General features: G+C 37.2%; 1 protein-coding gene across 1 annotated transcript in view; it reads left to right on the forward strand.

Moving 5' to 3' along the window:
* The window catches only part of PPP3R1 (protein phosphatase 3 regulatory subunit B, alpha), a 63,973-nt gene that overhangs the window by 17,436 nt on the left and 19,717 nt on the right, over window positions 1-26,820 (forward strand). Inside the window, exon 2 of the mRNA XM_069582997.1 lies at window positions 21,591-21,630. Coding sequence (XP_069439098.1) covers window positions 21,591-21,630 — 40 coding nt within the window. The remainder of the gene's footprint in view (window positions 1-21,590; window positions 21,631-26,820) is intronic.

Raw genomic sequence — 26,820 nt, forward strand, 5'->3', positions numbered from 1 at the left:
TAAGGGTGGTGTCATCTGCATATTTGAGGTTATTGATATTTCTCCCGGCAATCTTGATTCCAGCTTGTGCTTTCTCCAGCCCAGCATTTCTCATGATGTACTCTGCATATAAGTTAAATAAGCAGGGTGACAATATACAGCCTTGACATACTCCTTTTCCTATTTGGAACCAGTCTGTTGTTCCATGTCCAGTTCTAACTGTTGCTTCCTGGCCTGCATATCAGTTTCTCAAGAGGCAGGTGAGGTGGTCTGGTATTCCCATCTCTTTCAGAATTTTCCACAGTTTATTGTGATCCGCACAAAGGCTTTGGCATAGTCAGTAAAGCAGAAATAGATGTTTTTCTGGAATTCTCTTGCTTTTTCAATGATCCATGCAAAGAAATAGAGGAAAACAACAGAATGGGAAAGACTAGAGATCTCGTCAAGAATATCAGAGATACCAAAGGAACATTTCATGCAAAGATGGGCTCAATAAAGGACAGAAATGGTATGGACCTAACAGAAGCAGAAGATATTAAGAAGAGGTGGCAAGAATACACAGAAGAACTGCACAAAAAAGATTTCATGACTGAGATAATCACGATGGTGTGGTCACATACCTAGAGCCAGACATCCTGGAAGGTGAGGTCTAGTGGGCCTTAGGCGGCATCACTAGGAACAAAGCTAGTGGAGGTGATGGAATTCCAATTGAGCTGTTCAAATCCTGGAAGATGATGCTGTGAAAGTGCTGCACTCAATATGCCAGCAAATTTGGAAAACTCCGCAGTGGCCACAGGACTGGAAAAGATCAGTTTTCATTCCAATCCCAAAGAAAGGCAATGCCAAAGAATGCTCAAACTACTGCACAATTGCACTCATCTCACATGCTAGTAAAGTAATGCTCAAAATTCTCCAAGCCAGGCTTCAGCAGTACGTGAACTGTGAACTTCCCGATGTTCAAGCTGGTTTTAGAAAAGGCAGAGGAACCAGAGATTTCATAATTACTTCATCCTTATTTTTGTAATAGCTCTGTCCAGTAATTTGCTTATTGACAAAGTAGAAAATGTATCAGAATGTTTTGAAATACAAGTAACAAGACCCTCCCAGCTAATAAGGAATGTTTTATTTCACAGAATAAGAAGCCCAGAGTCAGAGTTACAGAGTAGTTCAGCAGTTTTCATCAGTTTCCCCAGAGACATAGGTCCAGTGTACTTTGAAGGTCTGCATGTCAGGAGAGGGCTGTCATAGTTTTAGATGCTGCTATCTGACTGAAGAAGAGCAGGTAACGCTCCAGCTGTCTCTGTTAGGGAGGAAAAGCTTCCTTGCCAGTCTCCCAGCAGGGTTCTTTCTTAGGTCCCCTTGTGTTTTACATGTTTCTTAGGTACCAGAAAAAGACCGGATTCCTTACTCAGGCAGCTAAGTTGTTATTAGCTGGCTAGCTTACTTTACATGACCAGAGGATAGGCCTTACAGTCTTAAAAACAACCTCATCGACCCTGTATGCAAGACAGGGAAAGAGACACAGATGTGTATAACGGACTTTTGGACTCAGAGGGAGAGGGAGAGGGTGGGATGATTTGGGAGAATGACATTCTAACAAGTATACTATCATGTAAGAATTGAATCTCCAGTCTATGTCTGACACAGGATGCAGCATGCTTGGGGCTGGTGCATGGGGATGACCCAGAGAGATGTTATGGGGAGGGAGGTGGGAGGGGGGTTCATGTTTGGGAACGCATGTAAGAATTAAAGATTTTAAAATTTAAAAAATAAAAAACTAATAAAAAAATAAAAATAAAAATAAAACATATATTAAAAAAAAAAAACCTCATCAATATCTTATTTGGTACTCTGAACAGAAGTCACAGATTTTTGATGGGAATTTTGGCAGTGAGAATTCTACCTGGCTTCTGATAGTATACTGTATCTTTTCCCTCACCCATATATAGCTGCCACCCAGTACTGTCAGCCTCTTAACACAAATATTTTCTATACCTAGTTTTCCTTAACCAAAACCATATTTCTACCCAGAATTTATAACAGGTTCTTAAAACTAAACAATAAAAAGACAGCCTAACTAAAAAATGGGCAAAGGATCTGAATTGACATTTCTCCAGAGAATGTAAACAGATGTCCCATAAGCACATGAAAAGATATGCAACATCATTAGTCATTAGGGCAATGCAAATCAAAACCACGGAGAGAGAGCACTTGACACCCCACTAGCCTGGCTATGATAAAGAAGACCAGGTGTGTGTTGAGGATGTGGAGAAATTGGAACCCTCATAACATTGCTGGTGGGGATGTAAATGTTGTACCTGCCCTAGAAAATAGTTCCCCAGAGTGTTTAACATAGGGTTAGGGTTACGTGTGTGTGTGTGTGTGTGTGTGTGCACGCGCACATGATTGTCAGTGTGAGTAGCTCAGTTGTGTCTGACTCTTTGCAACTCCATGGATTGTAGCTCACCAGACTGTTCTGTTCATGGAAGTCTCTAAGCAAGAATACTGGAATGGGTAGCCATTCCTTTCTCCGGAGAGCAACTGTAAGACTTGTTAATTCTATTCCTAAGTATACTCATCAGACATAAAATGAAAAATATTTACTGAAGTTTGTAACAGCCTTATTTATAATAACCCCCCAAATGGGAATTGTCTGCATGTCCATTAACTAAAGAATGGATAAATAAAATAAATGGATAAATAAAATGTGGTATATACATACAACAAAGCATTATTTGTCAGTAAAAAAATTTTTTCTTAACCATGGTTGAATCTAGAAAATATCTGCTAAGTGGGGGGAGGGGGGAACAGATACAAAGGAAGACTTATTCCATGATTCTACTGATATGTATTCTGGATACAGAATAGGCAAGTATGTAGAAACAGAAAGTTATACATTAGTGGTTGTCTGTGGCTGGGGTGAAGCTGAGAGATGGGAGTGACTGCCAATGGATATAGACTTTCTTTTTAGGGTGATGAAAATGCTCCAAAGTTAATTGTGGTAATGTCTACACAGCTCTGTCAGTGTGCTAAAAACCACTGAATTAATTGTATGCTTTAGTCGAATTATGTGGTTTGTTAATTTTATCTCAATAAAGCTATTGTTGAAAAGAAATCTTTGGGACTTCCTCAGTTGCCCAGTGGTTAAGACTTTGTTCTCCCAGCACAGAGGGCACAGGTTCAGTTCCTGGTCAGGAAACTGAGATCCCACATGCCACAAGGTGTGACCAGAAAACCCCAAAATACCCAACCAGCCACACAAAAAACCTTCACAAAGCAATAGTAATCAAAACAATGTGAGGATGGCGTAAAACCAGATACAGATCAGTGGAACATAATAGAGAGCCCAGAAATAAACCTGTTCATCTTTGGTCAGTTAATTTACGATAGAAAAGCCAAGATTATAAAACTGGGGAAAGGATAGACTCTTCAGTGGTGATGGGAAAACTAAACCACTGTCTTACACCATACACAGAAATTGACTCAGTTGTTTAAAGACTTGAACATAAGGCCTGAAACCATAACATTTCTAGAAGAAAACATAGGCAATAAGCTCCTTGACATGCATCTTGGCTATGATTTTTTTTTGGATATGACACTGAAAGCAAAGGCAACAAAAATAAACAAGTTGGGACTGTTGAAAAGCTTCTGCATAGCAAAGGAAACCGTCAGCAAAATGAAAAAGAGACGTACCAAACAGAAGAAAATATTTTCAAATTACGTATCTTGATGAGTTAATATCCAAAATATATAAAGAACTCATATAGCTCAATTGAATAAAAACAGTCTGACTGAAAATTGGGCAGAGAATCGAAGCAAACATTTCTCCAAAGAAGACATACAGATGGCCAGCAGGTACATGGAAAGATGTTCATCACTAATCATCAGGGAAACACTCACCAAAGCCACAACGAGATATGGTTCTCACACCTGTTAGAATGACTAATATATGTGTATATATATGTATATATACATATATGTAAATATAAATGAGACAACAGATGTTGACAGAGAAAAAGGAATCCTTGTGCATTGTTCGGAGGGATGTAAATTGATAAAGCCACTTTGGAAAAAAGTATGACAGTTCCTTAAAATATTAAAAATAAAACTTATCATATGATCCAGCAATCCCACTTTGGGTTATTTATTCAAAAGAAACGGGAAAAAAAAAAAGCTTTCTCAGAGAGATACATGCATCCCCATCCATTGCAGCATTTGCACTAGTTAAGACATGCAGCAGCCTAAGTGTCCATGGATGGATGGATGGTTAAGAGAAATTGTGGTATATATATTTGCATATATGATGTAATATTAGCCATAAAAAAGAATGTCTTGCCATTTGCAGCAGTATGGGCAGACTTTGAGGGCATTTTGCTAATTGAAATAAGTCAGAGCAAAACAAATACTCTATGATCTCACTTATATGTAGAATCCTAGAAACAGAAACAAAACCCCCAAACCAAGCTTACACATAACAGATTAACAGTGTTTGCCAGAGGCAAGGGGTGGTAGGTGGGAGAAATGGGTAAAGGTGTCAAAAGCTGTAAACTTCCAGTTATAAAATAAATTAGTCATGGAAATCTACAGCATAGCGACTGTAGTTAATACTGTGTTGTGTATTTGAAAGTTGTTAGAGTAGCTCTTAAAAATTCCCATTATGGCATTTTTCACAGACCTAGAACAAAAGATTTCACAATTCTTATGGAAACTCAGAAGACCCTGAATAGTCAAAGCAGTCTTGAGAAAGAAGAATGGAACTGGAGGAACCAGTTTTCCTGACTTCAGGCTATACTAAAACATCATCAAGACAGTATGGTAGTGGCACAAAAACAGAAATATAGACCAATGGAACAAGATAGAAAGCCCAGAGCTAAACCCAGAAACCCATGGGCACCTTCTCTTTGACAGAAGTGGCAAGAATATACAGTGGGGAAAAGATAGTCTCTTCAGTAAGTGGTACTGGGAAAACTGGTCAGCTACATGTAAAAGAATGAAATCAGAACACTCCTTAACACCATACACAAAGATAAAATGGATTAAAGACCTAAATATAAGACCAGAAACTATAAAACTCTTGAAGGAAAACATAGGCAGAACACTGTATGACATGAATCACAGCGAGATCCTTTTTGACCCACCTCCTAGAGTAATGGAAATAATGACCAAAATAAATAAGTGGGACCTAATTAAAAGCTTTTGCACAGCAAAGGAAACTATAAACGAGGTGAAAAGACAATGCTCAGAATGGGAAAAAATAATAGCAAATAAAATGACTGTCAAAGGATTAATATCTAAAATTCAGAAGCAACTCATGCAACTCAATACCAGAAAAACAAACAACCCAATCAGAAAATGGGCAGAAGACCTATACAAACATTTCTCCAATGATACAGATGACTAATACACACATGGAAAGATGCTCAACATCACTCACTATTAGAGAAATGCAAATCACAACTACAATGAGATATCCCCTCACACATCAAAAAAATCCACAAGCAATAGATGCTGGGGAGGGTGTGTGGAGAAAAGAGAGCCCTTGTGCACTGTTGGTGGAAATGTAAATTGGTAACCGTTGCTACGGAAGACAGTATGGAGAGAGATTGCTTAAAAAAGTAGGAGTAAATCTCATATGACCCAGCAATCCCATTACTAGGCATATACCCTGAAAGAAAAGTGAAAGTGAAGTCGTTCAGTCGTGTCTGACTTTTTGCAACCCCATGGGCTGTAGCCTACAAGGTTCCTCTGTCCATGGAATTTTCCAGGCAAGAATACAGGAGTGGGTTCCCATTTTCTTCTCCGGGGTATCTTCCCAACCCAGGGATTAAACCTGGGTCTCCTGCATTGCAGGCAGACGCTTTACCAGCTGAGCTACCAAAGAAACCCTATACCCTGAAGAAACCATAATTGAAAAAGACACATGTACTCCAGTTTTCATTGCAGCACTATTTACAGTAGCTAGGGCATGGAAGCAACTTAGATATCCATTGAGAGATGAATGGACAAAGAAGCTGTGGTACATATATACAATGGAATATCTGTCAGTCGTAAAAAGAAACACATTTGACTCGGTTTTAATGTAGAGGAACCTAGAGCCTATTATCCAGAGTGAAGTCAGAAAGAGCAAAATATATATTAACATATGTATATGGAATCTAGAAAGATGGTACTGATGAACCTATTTGCTGGGGAGCAGTGGAGATGCAAACGTAGAAAACAGACTTTCAGACAGAGAGAGGTAAGGAAGGAGTGGAATGAATGGAGATAGTAGCATGGCAACATGAGCACTACCATATGTAAAATAGATAGCCAGTGGGAATTTGCTACATGACTTAGCTCAAATCAGTGCTCTATGGAAACTTACAGGGGTAGGATGGGGTGGGAGGTGGGAGGGAGATTGAAGAGGTAGGGGACATATGTATACCTGTGGCTGATCCATGTGGATGTATGGCAGAAACCAACACAATATTGTAGAATAAATATCCTTCAATTAAAAATAAGTTCCCATTATAAAAAAAAGAATTGTTAACTATGTAAGGTGTTGAGTGTTGACTTATTGTGGTGATTATTTTGTAATATATACAAATATTGAATCATTGTGTTACACATCTGAGACTAATACAGTGTTGTGTGTAACATGTATCTGAATTTTAAAAATTACCTGAGGTGGTAGACTTGATTTGGCTACCTTACAGATTATTACTTCTGATAGTGCCTGCAAAATCGTTTCCTTCTATCTGACTGAACCTTCCTTTATTTCTTCTCATTGTTGTCATCTAACATTTTCCTGGATCAGTTTTCATTCAGAATTTAAGTACCCGTGTCCTGTTGCCCCTCTAGGTTCCACTGTTGTGTTTTTTTCATTTTTACCCTTGCTTTAGCGTTCCTTGGGCCTTCTCCATAATCACCACAGCTTCTGTCTACTAAAACTATATCTTGTAGCCACTATATCCTGTGGTCTCTTATCATAGTCCATAACTCTTCCACTACTGGGACTTTATTTCCTCCATTTAGAGATTATTTTCTCAATTATATTTTTTGAACATGCTGTGACTTTAGAGTTTTCTGTTTTGTTTTGGGATTGTGTATGTTTTTAAAGTAAAATACAGTACCAAATGAGTACTGTTCCCTACAAGAATTTGTTGGACCGTTTCCATTTATTTTATACTTTCCATTCCTTTACTCCTCTTCTCAGCTGTCTCCGCCTATCTCACACCCTCTCATTGTCATGTTTCTGCAATTGTTACCATTGTGTTAGATATATGAGCAACATATTTTAAATTGCTTTGCTAGTATGAGTTGTTAGCAACAAGCCTCTTTGAACTTAAGTGTTCTAAGATGTGATGAAAATGGTTTCACTGACTTCTTTCTCTTGTATAATGCAGAAAGGGTGTGGCTGTATGATATATTGGTAAGAATACTCTAGAAATTATATTAGGTTGGGTTCAAATTTGATCTCCACTACTACCAGCTGTGTGACCTTGTGCAAACTGTTTAACCTTGACACTTCATTTACCCAGAAGTTTGTTTGGAAGATAAATGAGATAAGGTACGTGAAGTTGCTAATGGAGTACACAGCACATAGTATTTCTTATTTTTTTGTATTCCATAAAGTTAACTATTCTTTTTCCATCCCCATTTATATTCACAAAGCTAACTTTTAAAGATTATGTTTTAGATCCATCAGTTTTTGCCTTAAAAGAAGTCCATTAGAACTTGACAAAGTAACAACGTTTATTGTACTGCAGAGTCTTTTTTCCTCCATGGAAAGGGATTTTATTTTAAATATAGCAGTGTGTACATGTCAATCCCTATTGCGTGTTTAGTTTGAACTAAAGTAATTACTGAAATTTAGGTGAGTACATTTAAAGTATCTGAAGGATTTTAGAACTTTTATGTATATTGTCTTAATTTGAAGAAAAGTCTTAATTTTATTGTTAGAATAAAACCAGATGAAAATGCCACCCATTAAGATAATTTTAGAGATAGTTTTTTAGGGTAGTGTTAGTAACTACTCTTTGTGTAGCAGTCTGCATAACTTAAGACTTATTATTGATCAAATTAAAGTTATATCTTAGTTTTAATAGTGTGAATTTTCTAGTCTGAACTTACCCCTGCCGTGGAAATAATTGTTACGTGTCCCCTTTGTGACTCTTGAACTCCCTCTTACTTAAATTTTTCCTTGTACAATTTTTAGAACCATATTAGAATATGATCCATAATAGAATGAAAACACTATATATGTTCTATTATGGACTAAGAAAACATCATGGAATAATATAGATTATGATAAAGCCATGATGGAATATTAAATTATTTGAATAGGACCATATTCTACTGACTCTTTACCTGTTTTTAATACTTTTTGTTCTTAGTGAATTTCTCATCTAATTTTTTAAGTGTTAATATTTTGCTATTTTTTATTTTGTTTTCTTTTTTTAATGAACTCCCCTTTGAGTGGTGAAGGCTACTATCTGTATGCTGATAATATCCAAGATCATATCTCTAATAGTTATGATCTTTCCTCTGAGTGCAGGTTCTGTACTTGGTGGATATATCTACCTTAATGTCCATAGCCCTCCTGCAGTTTCAAATTGTGTGTTTAGGGGACTTGAGAACCAGCAGTGTTTATACTTTGATCACGCCTCTCATATTGCACATGGATGGGCATTTTTCCCTCTCCTCACTCATGGCTCTGTTAAAGGGTATAAATAGGAGGCTCTTTACATGAAACAATAAACTTCAGAATGTTAATAAAGCAATATAAACAGTTACAAATTCATATAGCAAAGTTATACTTAGATTCAGACAGCTCAGTGAAAAAGTAATCGAGTGTGTTATGAATTAGTCATAGTGTAAAATGAGATGAATAAGCTAGGCTGCTTTAAAATTAAGAACTTTTCTTCATGAAGTGTTACCATTAACCATTCTCCACTAAAAGGATCTTGGGCTCCTTGGACAAATAGCCGATTTCAGGACTGGGGCAGGCAAAGTGCAGTGTATACTTGCAGCGTCGTGTGCCCAAAGGTAAGGAAGGCTCATAAAATGATGGGAATATATTAAAAGAATACAGGAACTAGCCTAAAGGGGAAGGTTCCCACTGGTCACATGTGGGACAATTTAAACGTCGAGTTAGATATGATAACAAAAGATTATACCCATTGAAATAAACCCAGTAAGTCCATGCTGAAATATATAAGTACATGTGGATATGGAGGAAAAAGAAGTCTTTCCTACAGGAGGAAACCAAATAAGAAATGTTGAAGGATTGATGAAATTTAAAAAATACCATGTGGCAATTGTGTCAGTTACCTATTGCTTCAGAACAAATTACCCAACAGTGTAGTAGCCTAAAATAACATGGATTATTTTGCAGTTTCTCTGGGTTTAGCCATGTTTTCTACTTCATGGAAACTTGAAAGACTGACATGAAGGTGTTAGTCTGTGGGTTGTGGTCTCATCTGAATGCTTGATTGGGGAAGAATCTGACTTCCACAGTGTTGTTGGCAACATTTAGTTCTTTGTGGGCTGTTGATTAGAGGTCACCTTGCTATGTGAGCTTCATTAAAGCGTGCAAGATGAGGTTATAGAGACTTGTTGGCAAGGTGGAAGTCACAGTCTTTTGTAACCTAATCACAAAAGTGGTATCCTTTTAATATTATCATACTCGGTTGGTTAAAGGCAAGTCACGTCAGGCAAGGGGATTATACAAGTCACACAAGGCAAGGGGAATATCAAGAGGTGGAAATCATCTTGCAGGCTGGCTAACGCAGCAGCCATCATGATATAATTGACTCAGATAAGAATCATCAGTTGATGTTAAAATGAGTGGATGAAAGTTTGAGGAATAACTTGAATATCTACATAGACCAAAAAATATCTTCCCACAAGATGCTTATTAAGTACAAAGGGAAAAATGTAACTTTATGAAAGAGAAATCTATCAGTCAAAGTGATCAATCAAAGTGAAAGTCGCTTAGTCTTGTCCGACTCTTTGCTACTCCATGGACTGTATAGTCCGTGGAATTCTCCAGGCCAGAATACTGGAGTAGTTAGCCTATCCCTTCTCTTGAGGATCTTCCTGACCCAGGAATCAAACCGGGGTTTCTTGCATTGCAGGCATTTCTCTATCAGCTGAGCTGTCAGGAAAGCCCCTCAGTTACCAGTAATCAGAGTTACCAGTAATGAGAAAAACTAACATTATCTTTTCCCCACTATCTGGCAAGAATATGTTACCACCTCTTTGGTATTTTACCCAAATCAAATCATGAGGAAGCATTAGGTAAACTCTTAGAAGGAGGGTCTACAGAATAACTGGCAAATATCATTTATAAATATCAAAGTTACGAAATACATGAACAGACTGAAGGATAGTTCCAGTTTAAAGTACTCTTAATTAAGAGCAGCATGGCTATTAACCACAATACATGATCCAAGTTGGTTTTTTTTTCCATAAAGAATGCTATTGGGACACATTTATGTATTGTAGAATCAGTTCAGTTCACTCACTCAGTCGTGTCCTACTCTTTGCAACCCCATGAATCACAGCATGCCAGGCTGTGTATATATTGTAGAATAATATAGACTATTATTATGGAACCATAATAGAATATTAGAAAAAGTAGAACAGATGCATAGTCTATTGGTTTTGTTGCTGTGGTAGATTTTCTTTTTCAGTGGTGAATTTCTCTTCAAATGTTGCTTTTCTCAGTTGGCAAAATTTAAATAAGATCTTTGGATCATTAGTTTTCAGAGTGGTTCATGATAACTGGGAAATCCCCAAGACCCTTTCAGGGGGTCCACGAGCAAAAGCTGTTTTCATTATAACACAGAAATAATATTTGTTTTATTCACTCTGTTTATATTTGCATTGATGGTGCAAAAGCAGTGGCTGGTAAAACTGCTGATACCTTAGCATGAATGAAAACAATGACACTGTACTCTATCAGTAGTCAATATATTCACTGCCATGCAGTTGCAGGTAAAAAAAACGCCAATTTCTCTCAGTATCGTTGGTAAAGCAGTAAAAAGTATTAATTTTGTTAAATCTAACCAAGAAGAAGCAAATGGCAGTTTTAGAACTGAAAAACAATAATTGATGGAGTAACGCAGTGGATAAACTCAACAGAAGAGAACAGAGGAGTCAATAAACGGGCAGACGGAGGAAAAGAAGTTACCTAGTCTGAACAACAGAAGGAAAACAGAATGATAAAAATAATCCACAGAGCCTCAGGAAACTGTGGGACTATAAAACAGATTTAACATTTGTGTCATTGGATTCCTAGGAGAGGAAGAGAAAAGGCTCCCTCAAGAACTGAAGAAAGAGAAAAATCTACCCAAAGGAAGGAAATAAAAACAGAAATCAGGGTAACTGAAAACAGAAGGACAGTAAAGGAAATCAGTGAAAGAAAGAGCTCGTTCTTCAAAAAGATCACTAAACTAACAAACTTCCAGCCACACTGAGAGAAATTAAAGAAGCAGCAAAGTATCAGTATCAGGAATAAAACTTAATAGTATTATCATAGACCCTAAATATGTGAACAAGATAATAAATACTACAAACAGCTCTGCACACTTAAATTTGACAACTTTGATGTAATGGACCAGTTTCTTGAAAAATGCAAACCACCACACCTCACCCAGTATGAAATAGTTTAAATAGTCCTATTGCCTTGATACCGAAAAAAGAATTTTTAAAAGGTACAAAGAACAAAACTATAGGTTAGTATTCCCATATCAGTGTAGATGCAAAACCCCTTAACAGATATAAGCAAATAGAGTTAAACATTAGATAAAAGAAATTTTTTTTAAATGTCATAACTGTGTATGGCTCTTTGCATGGATGCAGCAAGGCTGTTTCACTATTTGAAAATCAACTAACATTAAATAGTGTCAGTCACTCAGTCGTGTCTGACTCTTTGTGACCCTGTGGACTGTAGCCAACCAGGCTTCTCTGTCCATGGATTCTCCAGGCAAGAATCCTGGAGTGGGTTGCCACTTTCTTCTCCAGAGGATCTTCCTGACCCAGGGATCAAACCAGAGTCTCTTGCATTGCAGGGAGATTCTTTACCATCTATAGGGAGGTCCTCCAGTTAGGTAGTATAGTAATATCAAATCTTGTTTAATAAGGTAAATGTCTATTTTATTTATCCCATTCTAAATAAGCATCCAGAGATTTATTCATTTGAAGTTGCTGTTGTTCAGTTGCCCAGTTGTGTCTGACTCTTTGCGACCCTGTGGACTGCAGCACGCCAGGCTTCCCTGTCCTTCACCATCTCCCGGAGCTTGCTCAGACTCATGTCCATTGACTTGGTGATGCCATCCAACCATCTGGTCCTCTGCTGCCTCTTTCTCCTTTTGCCATCAATCTTTCCAGCATCAGGGTTTTTTCCAGTGAGTCACCTCTTCGCATCAGGTGGCCAAAGTATTGGAGCTTCAGCTTCAGCATCAGTCCTTCTAATGAAAATTCAGGGTTGATTTCCTTTAAGAGTGACTGGTTTGATCTCCTTGCTGTCCAGGGGACTCTCAAGAGTCTTCTCCAGTACCACAGTTCGAAGGCATCAGTTCTTCAGGACTCAGCCTTTTTCATTGTCCAGCTCTCACATCTGTTCATGACTCCTGGAAAAACCTTAGCTTTTACTATACAGACATTTGTAGTCAAAATCATGTCTCTGCTTTTTAATATACTGTCTAGGTGTGTCATTGCTTTTCTTCCAATGAGCAAACGTTTTTAATTTCATGGCTGCAGTCACCATCCACAGAGATTTTGAAGCCCAAGAAAATAAAGTTTGTCACTATTTCCATTGTTTTACCATCTATTTGCCATGAAGTGATGGGACTGGATGCCAGGATCTTCATTTTTTTTGAATGTTGAGTTTTCAGCCAGCTTTTACATTCTCTTCACTCCCTTTGAAAAGAAAAAGAAAATTTATTTTAATATGATCTACCACATTAACATTCTGAAGAATAAAAATCACATGATCATATCAGTTGAAGAAAATAATTTGATAAAATTTGAGACCCATTCATAATTTTTTTTTAAAGTATTTAATTAATTTATTTGGCTGCCTCGGGTCTTAACCTCGAGACTCTTGGGATCTTTGTTGTGACATGCAGAACCTTCTGTTGCTGGCCCCGGACTCACCGGTTGTGTCACGTGGGCTCAGTAGTCGCGGTGTGTGGGCTCAGTTGCCCTGTGGCGCATGAGATCTTAGCTCCCCAACCAGGGATCAAACCCATGTCACCTGCATTTGCAAGGTGGTCTTTTCACCACTGGACCACTAGGGAAGTCCCACTCATTCATAATTTGAAAAAAAAAAAAGGCGAAATTTCAGGAAAATATACTTTGGAGAAACTAACTCAGTTGGATAAGGAACATTTATGAAGACCTACTTTATCCTTTTCAATAAAAGGGAACATTTCATGCAAAGATGGGCTCGATAAAGGACAGAAATGGTATGGACCTAACAGAAGCAGAAGATATTAAGAAGAGGTGGCAAGAATACACAGAAGAACTGTACAAAAAAGATCTCCACGACCAAGATGATCACGATGGTGTGATCACTCACCTAGAGCCAGACATCCTGGAATGTGAAGTCAAGTGGGCCTTAGAAAGCATCACTACAAACAAAGCTAGTGGAGGTGGTGGAATTCCAGTGGAGCTATTTCAAATCCTAGAAGATGATGCTGTGAAAGTGCTGCACTCAATATGCCAGCAAATTTGGAAAACTCCGCAGTGGCCGCAGGACTGGAAAAGGTCAGTTTTCATTCCAATCCCAAAGAAAGGCGATGCCAAAGAATGCTCAAACTACTGCACAATTGCACTCATCTCACACGCTAGTAAAGTAATGCTCAAAATTCTCCAAGCCAGGCTTCAGCAATACGTGAACTGTGAACTTGCAGATGTTCAAGCTGGTTTTAGAAAAGGCAGAAGAACCAGAGATCAAATTGCCAACATCCGCTGGATCATGGAAAAAGCAAGAGAGTTCCAGAAAAATATCTATTTCTGCTTTATTGACTATGCCAAAGCCTTTGACTACGTGGATCACAAGAAACTGTGGAAAATTCTTCAAGAGATGGGAATACCAGACCACCTGACCTGCCTCTTGAGAAACCGATATGCAGGCCAGGAAGCAACAGTTAGATCTGGACATGGAACAACAGACTGGTTCCAAATAGGAAAAGGAGTACGTCGAGGCTGTATATTGTCCCCCTGCTTATTTAACTTATATGCAGAATACATCATGAGAAATGCTGGACTGGAAGAAACACAAGCTGGAATCAAGATTGCCAGGAGAAATATCAATAACTTCAGATATGCAGATGACACCACCCTTATGGCAGAAAGTGAAGAGGAACGAAAGAGCCTCTTGATGAAAGTGAAAGAGGAGAGTGAAAAAGTTGGCCTAAAGCTCAACATTCAGAAAACTAAGATCGTGGCATCTGGTCCCATCACTTCATGGGAAATAGATGGGGAAACAGTGGAAACAGTGTCAGACTTTATTTTGGGGGGCTCCAAAACCACTGCAGATGGTGACTGCAGCCATGAAATTAAAAGATACTTACGCCTTGGAAGGACAGTCATGACAAACCTAGATAGCATATTGAAAAGCAGAGACATTACTTTGCCGACTAAGGTCTGTCTAGTCAAGGCTGTGGTTTTTCCAGTGGTCATGTATGGATGTGAGAGTTGGACTGTGAAGAACGCTGAGCGCCGAAGAATTGATGCTTTTGAACTGTGGTGTTGGAGAAGACTCTTGAGAGTCCCTTGGACTGCAAGGAGATCCAACCAGTCCATTCTAAAGGAGATCAGCCCTGGGTGTTCATTGGAAGGACTGATGCTAAAGCTGAAACTCCCAATACTTTGGCCACCTCATGCGAAGAGTTGACTCACTGGAAAAGACTCTGATGCTGGGAGGGATTTAGGGGTAGGAGGAGAAGGGGATGACAGAGAATGAGATGGCTGGATGGCATCACCGACTCGATGGACATGGATTTGGGTGAACTCCGAGAGCAGGTGATGGACAAGGAGGCCTGGCATGCTGCGATTCATGGGGTTGCAAAGAGTCGGGTGCTACTGAGTGACTGAACTGAACTTAATTGAATATTGGGAGAATCAGATTCTTAAGTTCGGTTATTAAAAAATCTTTAGAGTTCTACTTTCCTTGATGCACACTTTTCATACTGGCTGTCTTTTAAGCATTTATATGTACTTCAGATCAACAAGCATATACTCTTAATGCTGAAATATTTATAGTTCACAAGGAGAGCCTGTAACCAAATAAGACAATGTTGTCACGACTTAAAGTCTACTAGATAAAGATGAATGTCTAAATATTCTGACAGCATGCCCTTTGAAAATATTCTAAACTTTATAGTATGCGTTTATAAAATTTATTTTTGTTCTCTCACATCTTGACACTTTAAGATCAAAGTAACTCTAAACAAAATGAGATAAAGGAGATCCAAATATATTTGCATTTCTTCGCCAGAAAATTTCTTTAGAAAATATTCTAGTATTCTTACTGATTTTTATGTATACTAAAATTGTAATCATAATTTTTTTTTTTTAAATTCTGAGTAGCATAGACTTGAGGGGAAAGTTAAAATCAGTCCAAGTGTCTATATCTGTTGAAAAACAAATTTGTCAACTTCTCACAAACCAGTTTTTTTCTAGGATAAAGTCAGACCATTTTAATAACTTTTAAAACATACTCCATTCTCAGAAGTATGACAGGTGTTAAACCTTTTTTATAATCCCTCAGTTTATAATTCCCCGAGGCTCTGTGGACTATTTTTTTTCAATTTGTTTTCTTTCTGTTGTCCAGACAGGATAATTTCTTTTCCTCTGTGTACCAGTTACTGACTCGTGCCCCTGTCTGCTCTATTCTGTTGAGTTTACTCACTGCATTACTCGATCAGTTATTGTTTTCCAGTTCTACAGTTGCTATTTGGTAGTTCTTTATGTTTTCTTTCTTTATTGTGGTTTTCTCTTTTTCATGTTTCAGGTATCAGTTGCTTTCCTTGAAGGGACAGGCTCACTGTTCAACACACTGATGCTTGAAAGTCCACTTAAACCAAATTGCTTAAGCAATGTAAATTTTTATATGTACCTATAAAACTCTTCTTCCTCTAGTAAAGTTAGGATAATGTTAAACCTGGCAAGGGATATAGAAACATAATAATTGTTGTCTTCATGGACTTTAAAATCTGAAAGTGAGTTGAGAGTGAAAGTTGCTCAGTCGTGTCCTACTCTTTGCGACTCCATGGGCTGCAGCACGCTGGGCTTCCCTGCTCTTCACCAACTCCCGGAGCTTGCTCAAACTCATGTCCATTGACTTGGTGATGCCATCCAACCATCTCGTCCTCTGCTGCCCCTTTCTCCTTTTGCCGTCAATCTTTCTAGCATCAGGGTTTTTTCCAATGAGTCAGTTCTTCACATTACGTGGCCAAAGTATTGGAGTTTCAGCTTCAGCATCAGTCCTTCCAATGAATATTCAGGACTGATTTCCTTGAGGATTGACTGATTTGATCTATTTGCAGTCCATGGGACTCTCAAGAGTCTTCTCCAGCACCACAGTTAAATATTGTTAAGGGTTTTTGTATCCATGGACATGAAATACTGGGGAATAGTTTTCTTTTTTGTGATGTAGTTGTCTGATTTTGCTCTCAAGGCAATGCTGGCCCCATAAAATGAGTTAGGAACTATTTCTTCTGCTTTCTAAATGAATTTGTATGTTTTTGGACTTTGAATGTATGGTAGAATTGACCAGTGAAGGCATCAGGTCTTTAGTTTTTCTGTTAAACTCATTCCCCCCCCCCCCCTCAAATTCAATTTAATAGCAATAGATCAACTTACCTGTTTTTTTCCTCTTGAGTCAGTTTTGGTAGATTCAGTTTTTCAAGAAAGTTGTCCATTTCAGCTGAGTTAGACATTTTATTTTCATGCTTTTTAAAAATATACACTTATTTTTCTTTTAATGTCTGTAGCATCTGTAGTGATTTGCTTCGAGTGTTATTTATTGACCTTTTCCAAAAAATGAAGTTTTGATTTTACTGATTTTTGTCTCTGTTTGTCTACTTCCTAGTTCATTAATTTCTGTTTTTAGTTTTCTCTTTCTCCCCTTGCCTTGGGTTTAATTTATTCTTTTTCTGGCTCTTAAAGGTAGGAAGAGATTTTGCATTTTAGACTTCTCTTCGGGTAGTACTTTCCTCAAAAGACTGCTTAACCTGTAGTCTTTAAATTCTGATCGGTTCAGTTTTCACTCTGTTCAAAATATTTTGGTTTCTCTCATCATTTCTTCGGTGACTTTTGGGTTATTTAGAATTGTGTTGTTTATATTCAGATATTTGAATGTTTCCAGATACCTTAATTTAATTCCATTGTAATGTGAAAATATATTCTGTATGATTTCAGTCTTTTATTAAGACTGTTTTTTTTGAGGCTCAGAATAATGTCTATCTTCATGAATGTTCATGTGCACTAGAACAGAGTATTTTGTTGTTTTAGGACATCTTGGGTGATACTGTTATTCTGATCTTCCACAATTCTGTTTACTTCAGCCTTTGGTCTGCTTATGTTCTGTCAGTTACAGTGAGAGAGATGTTAAAATCTCCAAATATGATTGTCTATTTCTTTTCAGTTCTCTGTGTTTGACACATTTAATTTTGAAGCTGTTATTAAGCATACAGTTGGCTCTTAAACATGTGTTTGAACTGTGCGAGTCTACTAATACAGGGAATTTGTTTTTTTTTTTCCCAGCAAACATTGTAGTACTCCATGATCGAAGTGAATCCAAGGATTAGGGTATCTCTGAGGGTCCTGGAACCAATCCCCTGTCATTACTGTGGGATAACTATATATGAAAGGGTTCTGGGACTCCGTTACAATGAGTTTCCCTACACAACCACAAAATTCTTGGATACCAGGTGTCCTACAATTCAACTCAATTCTGACACTGTGGATCTAGAGATATCATGAGATTCCACAGGTTAAGAACTCAGACCTATAAGATTGCCTCCATCCCCACCCCACCCCCACCTTAGATGGGAATTCCAAGTCCAGGTTGTTCCTTGAGGTTCTGACCAACCAGTTATAGATTGGAGGTTCCAACAACCCCCGCCTTGAGTTTGATTAGTTTGCTAGTGCATCTCAGAACTCAAACATTTTACTTACTAGACCACGGGCTAATTATAAAAGGGTGTAACTCAGGAACAGCCAGGTGGAAGAGGTACATGGGAAGGCGTGTGGAGCTTCCATGCTGTTCCAGGTGCTCCCAAACCCAGAAGGGGGTCTCCAGCCCCTATTTTTGTTATTTTTTTTTTCTGGAGGCTTTATTATATAGATGCCTTATATAGAAGCATTATTTGGCATGATTGTTAAACCACTCACCAATGGTGGTTGGGTTCAGTCTCCAGCCCAGATTAAATCATCAGCCATTGGTGAGTGGTTTTTATTTTGGCTGTGCTGGGTCTTCACTGCTTTGTGCGAGTTTTCTCTAGTTACGGTAAGCAGAGGCTACTCTCTGCTGTGGTGTGCCAGCTTCCCATCGGGGGTGGTTTCTCTTCTTTCAGAGTGGTGCATGGACTTAGTTGCCCTGTGGCATATGGAATCTTCCCAGACCAGGGATCAAACCCATGTCCCCTGCATTGGCAGGCAGATTCTTATCCACTGCACCACCAGGGAAGTCCCCTGGCCACCAGCCCCTGTCCTTGGTCCTTTCCCATAGTCATATCATTTATATAGCAAAAGAAATCTCAATAGCTCTCCTCACTTAAAACATTCTAAGGAGTTCTTATGCTAGAAATGAATGAGGACCAAGGATATTTCTCATTACATATCACAGTATATTTAAGATTGTTACATCTTTCTAAATGAATTGACTCTTTTAAGATTATGAAATAATTTTCTTTATCACTGGTAATATTCCTTGTTCTGAACTCTACATTGTCCATTATTGCTAACCACTGTATCTTTCTTTTGATTATTGCTTTTACAGTATATCTCTTTCTTTCAACCTATCTGTAAAGTAGGCTTCTTGTAGATAGCATATAGTTGTGTATTCTTTTAATTGGAATTATTAGGCCATTTATATCAAACATAATATAATTCTCAGAATACTTGGATTTAAATCTAAATTGCTAGTTACTGTTTTTTTCTCATTTGGTTTTTGATCCTTGCTTCATATTTTTCTACATTTCTTTGGATTGTTTTTATGATTCCATTTTTTTTTTATTATAAGGTACTGCTCTAGGGTTTACAATATGCATCTTCAGCATCATGCTCTACCTTCAAATAATGTAATGTTTCCCTTGTAGTATAAGATCTTGACAAATATATTAATTTTTTACATTTTTCTTGGTTACATGTCTGTCTTCTACACATTATATACTCTACAGTACATTGTTATGTTTGTGTTAAATACAAACACAAAAGTGAAAGTTACATTTGAAAGACATTTAAAAATGAGGGAAATGTATATTTTTCTTAACTTTGGGGTATCTTGGAAAGACACTTTACCTTAATATTAAATATTTGGAAGATACCTTTCTGGGTATAAAATTAGATGGGTTAAGGTTGAAATAAGTTTAGGAGAGAGATGAAGCGTTCATTGTTGATGGAAAAGCCCTGAGAAACCCAGCCAGATTGATCCTTGGGTCTTGTGATTGCTTAGAAGGAAGTGATACAGGCAGAGAGGTTGGATGGTACCATTTATAAAGAATCGATACACTGTGAAAGTCAGTGGGCTGGAGAAACAAGGACCTGGTTTCTAAGTCCTCCCTGAAACTACTACATAACCCTTTTGCCTTCACCTATGAAACAATTACATTTTAACATTTAAACAACATTTTTAAAAGTTACATCATTTAAAAAACACCTCACAGTGACAGTATAAGGATCACTATACTTTTTTGAGAACCTCATAAGAAACATACTTAATTGTAAGGTAGAGTGGAATTTTTAAATATGTGAAACAGTAAGCGATAAGTAAGAATCGTGGTAAGAATCTTAAGGTTAATTAAATAAGATGCAAAATAAGTAGAACTCTTTATCTCTGCTCATTAATAATGTCATTTTTTATCAATGTTTGCTACTTCTGTCTCTGTTTTAATATATATTTGATGTTTAAATTGACCTAAAATTAGACTAACCAGTTAAATTAGCTGCTATAATTTTCAAGGAAAAGATTGTTGGCAAGATAAGAATTACAGATGCTAATTTACTGATAAACTTTTCTTAGACCTTACGTTTACCCAGAATACTTTTAGACCTTACGTTTACTCAGGATACTTTTAGACCTTATGTTTACTCAGAATACTTTTAAGAGTTTAAAAGCTAGTTTGCCAGATTAAAATGATATTTCTCATTTCAGACTGTATTCAGTAACTTCTTGGAATACTTTGGTATATTCAAGTATTTAAGTGTTAATCCTGTTGTACACTTCCTGCTAGACACGGTCACAATTAGATAGCTGGGATATAGGATGCAAGGTATACTCAGTTTTATTGATGAACTTTAAAAATTCAATTTGTATTACTTTTAAGTTCTGTTGACTTTTTCAAAAAATTTCTTCATCATTTTTACTTTATGTTAGCCTGTTATACTTGGAATTTTTACTGTTTTAGAGCTACTCCAGGTGGCGCTAGTGAAAAAGAACCTGCCTGCCAGTGCAGGGGGCTTAAGCGATGTGGGTTTGATACCTGGGTCAGGAAGATCCCCTGGAGTAGCAAATGGCAACCCACTCCATTGTTCTTGCCTGGGGAATCCCATGGACAAGAAGACCCAGGAGGGCTACAGTCTTCAGGATCACAAAAAGTTGGACACGACTGAAGCAACTTAGCACTTGCACACACACATACCTGGTTCTATTATTAATCAAATGGTCTGATTTTCACCAACTTACTTGACCTCTGTGTACCAAGTCATCAAGAATTGTTAAATGTAGGCCTTGGATCAGGTCTGTAGTTTTTCTTCAGCACTTTTTTCTTAAATAAAAATTTAAGTTAGGGATCCAGGTAAATTGTATTAACTTAGAGTTTATCCATGAGATAAGACTTCTCCTGAAAAAAAACAAACAAACTGGAGTTCAAGTGGCTGGCTGTCTTACACTGGACTTACCTTCCTATTATTTCTTATTTTAGTTGCATAGCATATAGAAAATTCAGTTTCAATGCAGGTATAAAAGGTAACAGATTTTTCTTAGCAGCTTTAAAGTCTCAGTAAACTCTGCCATTAAAGAGAGATGGCAGGAGAAGCTTTATTCTGAACTCTACCCAAAAATGAGTTCGTCCAGCAAGACAAGTTAGAGCATTGACAGTCTGCAGTGTGTTAAAGTTTGATATACAGTATGTTTAGGGTGTTAAAAATATAAAATAAATTTTAATCAAATGTTTGTATGTCTTAAGTGACAGAGCTGCAGCTCAGGCCTGTTTGATGCAAGAGCTCTTTCTATCATATTGTATAATTTTTTAAAGTAAAAAAAATATTTGTAGTCTAACCACATTCGTTTATGGCTGTTGCTCAATGTTTCATGACTCAAAATACTCAAGTTCAATCTTCTAAAGACATTTGTGCCAATTTTGTGACTAACTATTATTATTTCTTTTCTCCAGGGAAATGAGGCAAGTTATCCTTTGGAAATGTGCTCACACTGTAAGTGAAATATTCTTATCAAGAATTTCTTTTATTTTCACATCTTTGTATATATTTATGTATATAAATCATACACCTCTGTGTATTTGTATGGCAAAGGTAGTTCTTAGCCGTTTTAAATGGTTAGTGAGTTTGACTTAGAGTCTTTCTGAGTTACCAGAATAGTGAAAGATATTTTTTAATGGATCTCTTTACTATTAGTGTCTGCACTGTGTTGTAATTACAAATTGACCCTCAAATTTCAGTGGCTTAACCCAACAGAAGTTTTTCAGATTAACAAAGCTTCAAGTAAACAATTACTTTATTTAGCCTGTGGCTATGTAAAATCAATGCTTATTGGAGGCACAACTCTGGTAGACTAAGCAGCTATTCCATAAGACCTTTCTGGGGAGAATGAGGAGTATAAGAAGTGTGAGTGGGCTGGTTATTTCTGACTGTACTAGAGAATATGAAGAACATGGCAGTCTTACAAATTCTTGATTCAAGTATCAGAGGACCAGGGAGCTTAAATAAAAATCATAAGGTCTCTTGTGTGGAAGTACAATGATTAGGGAAGAAGGGAGATCATGGGAATTGGAATGGTGACCCTTGGTAAGTTTAGATAAAATCCTGAGGTTCCAGAATTCCCAAACTCTTCTGAACCTTCCTTGCCTTTTCTGCCATCCCTGTGTGATGAAGCTGGTTGTGCCTTGTTTGGAGACAACTCACTTTGCGATGAGGTTTGTCTTATTAAAACTGTTTTTCCATTGTTCCATCATTTCTTCAGTCTCCTTTCTCTTCTCAGAACAGTTGTCAGTCCATGGGGTTGCAGAGACTGGGACACTTTTCATTATGATCAACACCTTTGCTTTCTTCTGCTTTCTGGTTAAATGCTCTTACGTCAGCTCTTTTCTTGACTGACTTCATTGTGTTTCAGGTCTCAGCATACATGTCCCCTCTTTGGAGATGTTTTCTCTTTCTCTACTCTCTTGAGAGTCTCTCTAACAAGGATAGTACCCTGTTTTTTTGTTTTTTTGTTTTGTTTTTTTTTTAATAGCAGTTACCATAAGCTTAAATTACTTGTTTATTAATACATTGTAATCCATTTTATTTTCTATTTTGTAACTTCTACAATTAAAAAAAAATTTTTGTGGTGATACTCTGACCAGTTACCCATAATTTGGCCATCTCTACTGCTGTGTACATTTTATTTTACTGTTTGCTCCCAAGCTTTCTCTTATGAATTTCTTATATAACTTTGATCATACATAGCTGTATATTTCTGTTTTAAACATGAAGGTAAAATGTTGTATTGAGGTTGGTAAACTATTACTTACCAACAGTTTTGTTGATAAAGTTTTATTGGAACACTGCCATGCCCATTTGTTCACATATTGTCTATGGCTGTTTTTGTCTGACCTGTGAAATGTGGTCAAAGTAGAGTAACGTAACACACTAGTGCTCCAAGTGTTACCTCGATCTATAATTCTTGTCTGTGCCGTAGTTATGTCAGTTATATAGTTTCTTTAGAAACCTGCTCAGAGTTGTACCTTGCCACTTACTGTTCAGCTTGAGCCTGTGGTGTAGTCCTTCCTCCTGTCGCTAGTGGGCTAAGAATGGGTTATAGAAGCCTGTAATTAACTAGGATTCAGGCTGCAAATAGAGTTGAGGTGGGCTGTGGGGAGTACGACTCTGAAAGGTATGAGGGAGGTTAGTTTTTGTTTCTTGATCAGGGAGCAGAGGTCTTAAGGGGACAGGACATCCCAGGTTCTAACCTTCTGCTCTCCCTGTAAATCTGGGACTGAGGGTCATTTACCTGATTGCAGAGAAAAATGTACCAGGGCGAAACGCAAGATGGTTCCCTTCAGTGTATCCAAGATGTTGAAAGCCAAGTTTTTTTAAAAATAGTAAGTATTTGAAATAGATTTCATACACTGTTAAAGCTGTTTCTTTTAGTTTTATCCCCAGAACTAAGTCTTCTTCCTTCTGACTTCATCTGTGCTTTGAGGAGGCTTGAACCTTGTCACTAAAGGTCTGTACTTGTCAGTGATTGTTCAGCTAGATGAGTCTGTCTGAATTCTTCTGTCATCCAGTAAAAGTGTAGTCTTCTTCCTTCCAAGTTGGTTCACCAGAATATAATATTTTAAACATGATTTGGATGAATATGAATTTATCCACATTAAAACCACAACTTTTCCCCCACCCACACATTGTAGTAAGTCTTTTTTGCTCATTTGCAAAACTTTGTTAATGAGAGAGCTTAGTGTTATTTATAAACAGCTCTTACCATGTATAGTGTTAACACCAATCCTTGAGACACTTGACTTTACATTCTTCCCTGTTGAGCTTTGGGCCTTTTTTTCCCTTTTAAGACCTAGCTCAGGTCTGTGTGCTCTCACATCATCAGTAGTTACTGTCTCTTTTGCTCTTTTAGTATTAAATTGTACTGTTTTGTAAAAGGTAATAAGATTCTAAATTATATACTGTAAAGTACTGTTTATAATCTTGTGTGTGACACACAGATAAGTACCCACAGTGCTTACAGTCTAGCTACTGGGCGAAAGAGAAATGCATTTTTTTCCCTAGTGGAAATAAACCATTATGAGCAATAAAAGCAAAGGCTCCAAGAGGGGAAATTACCATTGGTTAAGAAAATTAAGAAAAGCTTCATGGAAAGGGTAATGTTTGAAACTGTTTTTTGAAATCTGCATAAGATTTGAATGCTGATTAATTCTTACATTTGTCTGGTCATTTGCCTCTTTCAGTCTCTAAATTCCATCCAGATCTTTGACATTTTATCTAACCCCATGAATTATTCTTTCTAGCACTCTACTTTTAATCAGTGACTTAATGCTTTAAGAAATGCTTAAGAAAACTTGAGGCCATTTCAAAGTGTTAACCTCATTACCTCCTTACTCCATGACCCCGCTGCCTGCCACACACAGAAACTTTCCCATTGTCTTAGTCAGGCTTAATAGCTCTTTGCTCTTTCAATGTCAAAGTTTGGGTTATCTCCCTTATTCAAGGTCAGCCTCTGCACTTGTGCTTTTGGTCTCATCCCCTCACCTCTTGGACCTTACTTTTATTAGTTTTCTTTCCATTTTACCTATGTCTGCAACGTCTTCATTTTTCATCAGTTTACATAGTCAGCTCCCCTTTGATCCTGATCCTGCATGTATCTCCCAGTTTTTCTCCCTTCTCTGTCATATTTGAGCTTTGCAAGAGCATATACAGTGATCTCCATTTCCATATTTCTGTTAATTTCTTTGCCTGCTCAAATCTGGCTTTCATCTCCTACTTTTATTGAAACTGTTACTATTAAGGTCACCTTCATTTTATTGACACAATGCCCAATTGCTAAATCCGATGGAGTAAAAAAAACCTGTAAAATCATTTGTGGTATTTGGGGAAATTTGAACACTGATTATTTACTATCAAGGAATTAATTAGTAATAATTACTGTTTTAGTTAGAATAGTATTTTAGAGATAGATGGTAATTACTGAACAGACATGGATATGGTACTACTGTGTCTGGGATTTGCTCTAAAATACTTGAAGTGGATTATAAATAAGATTTTGAATGTGTTAATGATTGAAACCGGTGATGGGTATGTGGGATTCATTATGAGTCTCTCGATCTTTATATTTGTCTAAAGTTTCCTTTATATGTATTTTTTTAATAAGTGAAAAAAAGTGGAAAATAACTGAGTAACATCAAGGAGAAATTACTATTTAAGTATAGATAAGTATGGCATGCAACACAGCTGGCTTTAATAATAATAATAAGAGGTGGTTAAGCTCATTTTCACCACTGAACGAATTGAGGTGTTGACAGTAGAAGTGGAAGTGTGATGCCTGGCATGGAGCAGATGCTGAATAAGTATCTGTTGACTGAATAAGCTAGTGCGAGCTCAGTGCTGGATTGTATAGACAGCTAGTTGGACGATTTTAAAGGCTGTATCTTTAGAAAAACCCAGTAGTTACCAGTCACTCCATTTGTTTTCATAAATAATGACAAATACCTGCATGGCATTTAACTCATACCAGGCACTGACCTAAGCATATCACGTAGATTTACTTTCTGACCTTTGCAGTAGCCTCATGAAAGAGGTGTTGTTACTTTTCCCATTGTATAGATGAAAAAACAGAGACATCAGTAATTGACCTAAGATCACGCAGCAGCAGGTAAAATAACAAAGCTGTGATTTATATCAAGCAGTCATGTTCCAGAGTTATATCTTTAATCAATACTGTATAGCCTCTCTTATAGTAACTCTTATCAGATTAATGTTGTTTATCTACAAGAATGATTTTATGGAAAATTGGACTTGTCTAAGATATATTTAGGTATTCTGATTTTGTGTGTCTCTTTATGTCTCTTAATTCAGTATTTGGTTTTTGTTGAATTAAATTATTCTTGGCCATTGTGACTTTGTTCTTTCTGTTGGCTAACCTGTCTGGAGAAGGAAATGTATACTCTGTTGAGGTGATTTGCTCAAAGACTGTGGTTGTAACTTGGCATGATAACTTGGAAAAATGGCTGAGTACAAGATACTAGATTAGATAGTTTAGCAGAGGGGTAGATTGGAGCACAGGTGGAAGTGAGTGGAAAGTCAGATTCAACTAATCTTTTTACTGTTGATAAAACCAGTATAACTGAATAATTTTAATAAAATTGGTAAATGTAGGGCCCGTTTTGTAGATTGAATGCAGATGAAAGACACAAAGTCTTTTATCTGAAGAGATTTCTCAATTTTCTTTTGTTAGAAGGTGACCCAAGAGGAGCTTTGCAGGCTCTGAAGGACATTTCCCTTTGCATAATGAACTATCTGTAGAACCCTGGAAGACACCTTTAGCCGCTAGGACACTGCTCTTATTTTAAGTCAACAGTCTCATGTTTAAGTGGTTTTGTTTCTGATTTGAATATTTCTGCTCACAGTCGGATTGTCTTAGGGAGGTTTACATGTTCATATTCTTTACTTAGACGTGGATGTTTGTTTTGAAAACAAAACTTTCTCACAGAAAAAGTTAAAGTGAATTTGATTTCCTTTTTCACTTCTGCATTCCTTTATGTTTCCTTTCTTATATGGACTAGTTAACTCACTATACATTTTTCAGTGTTGTGTATTCTAAAGAGAAATACCTGGTTTACTCCCAAATCATTCATCATCTCAAAAATTTTTGGAGGAAACTTTTAATATCAACAAAAA

Source organism: Ovis canadensis, chromosome 3 (genome assembly GCF_042477335.2).
Source record: "Ovis canadensis isolate MfBH-ARS-UI-01 breed Bighorn chromosome 3, ARS-UI_OviCan_v2, whole genome shotgun sequence".
NCBI classification, from domain to species: Eukaryota; Metazoa; Chordata; class Mammalia; order Artiodactyla; family Bovidae; genus Ovis; species Ovis canadensis.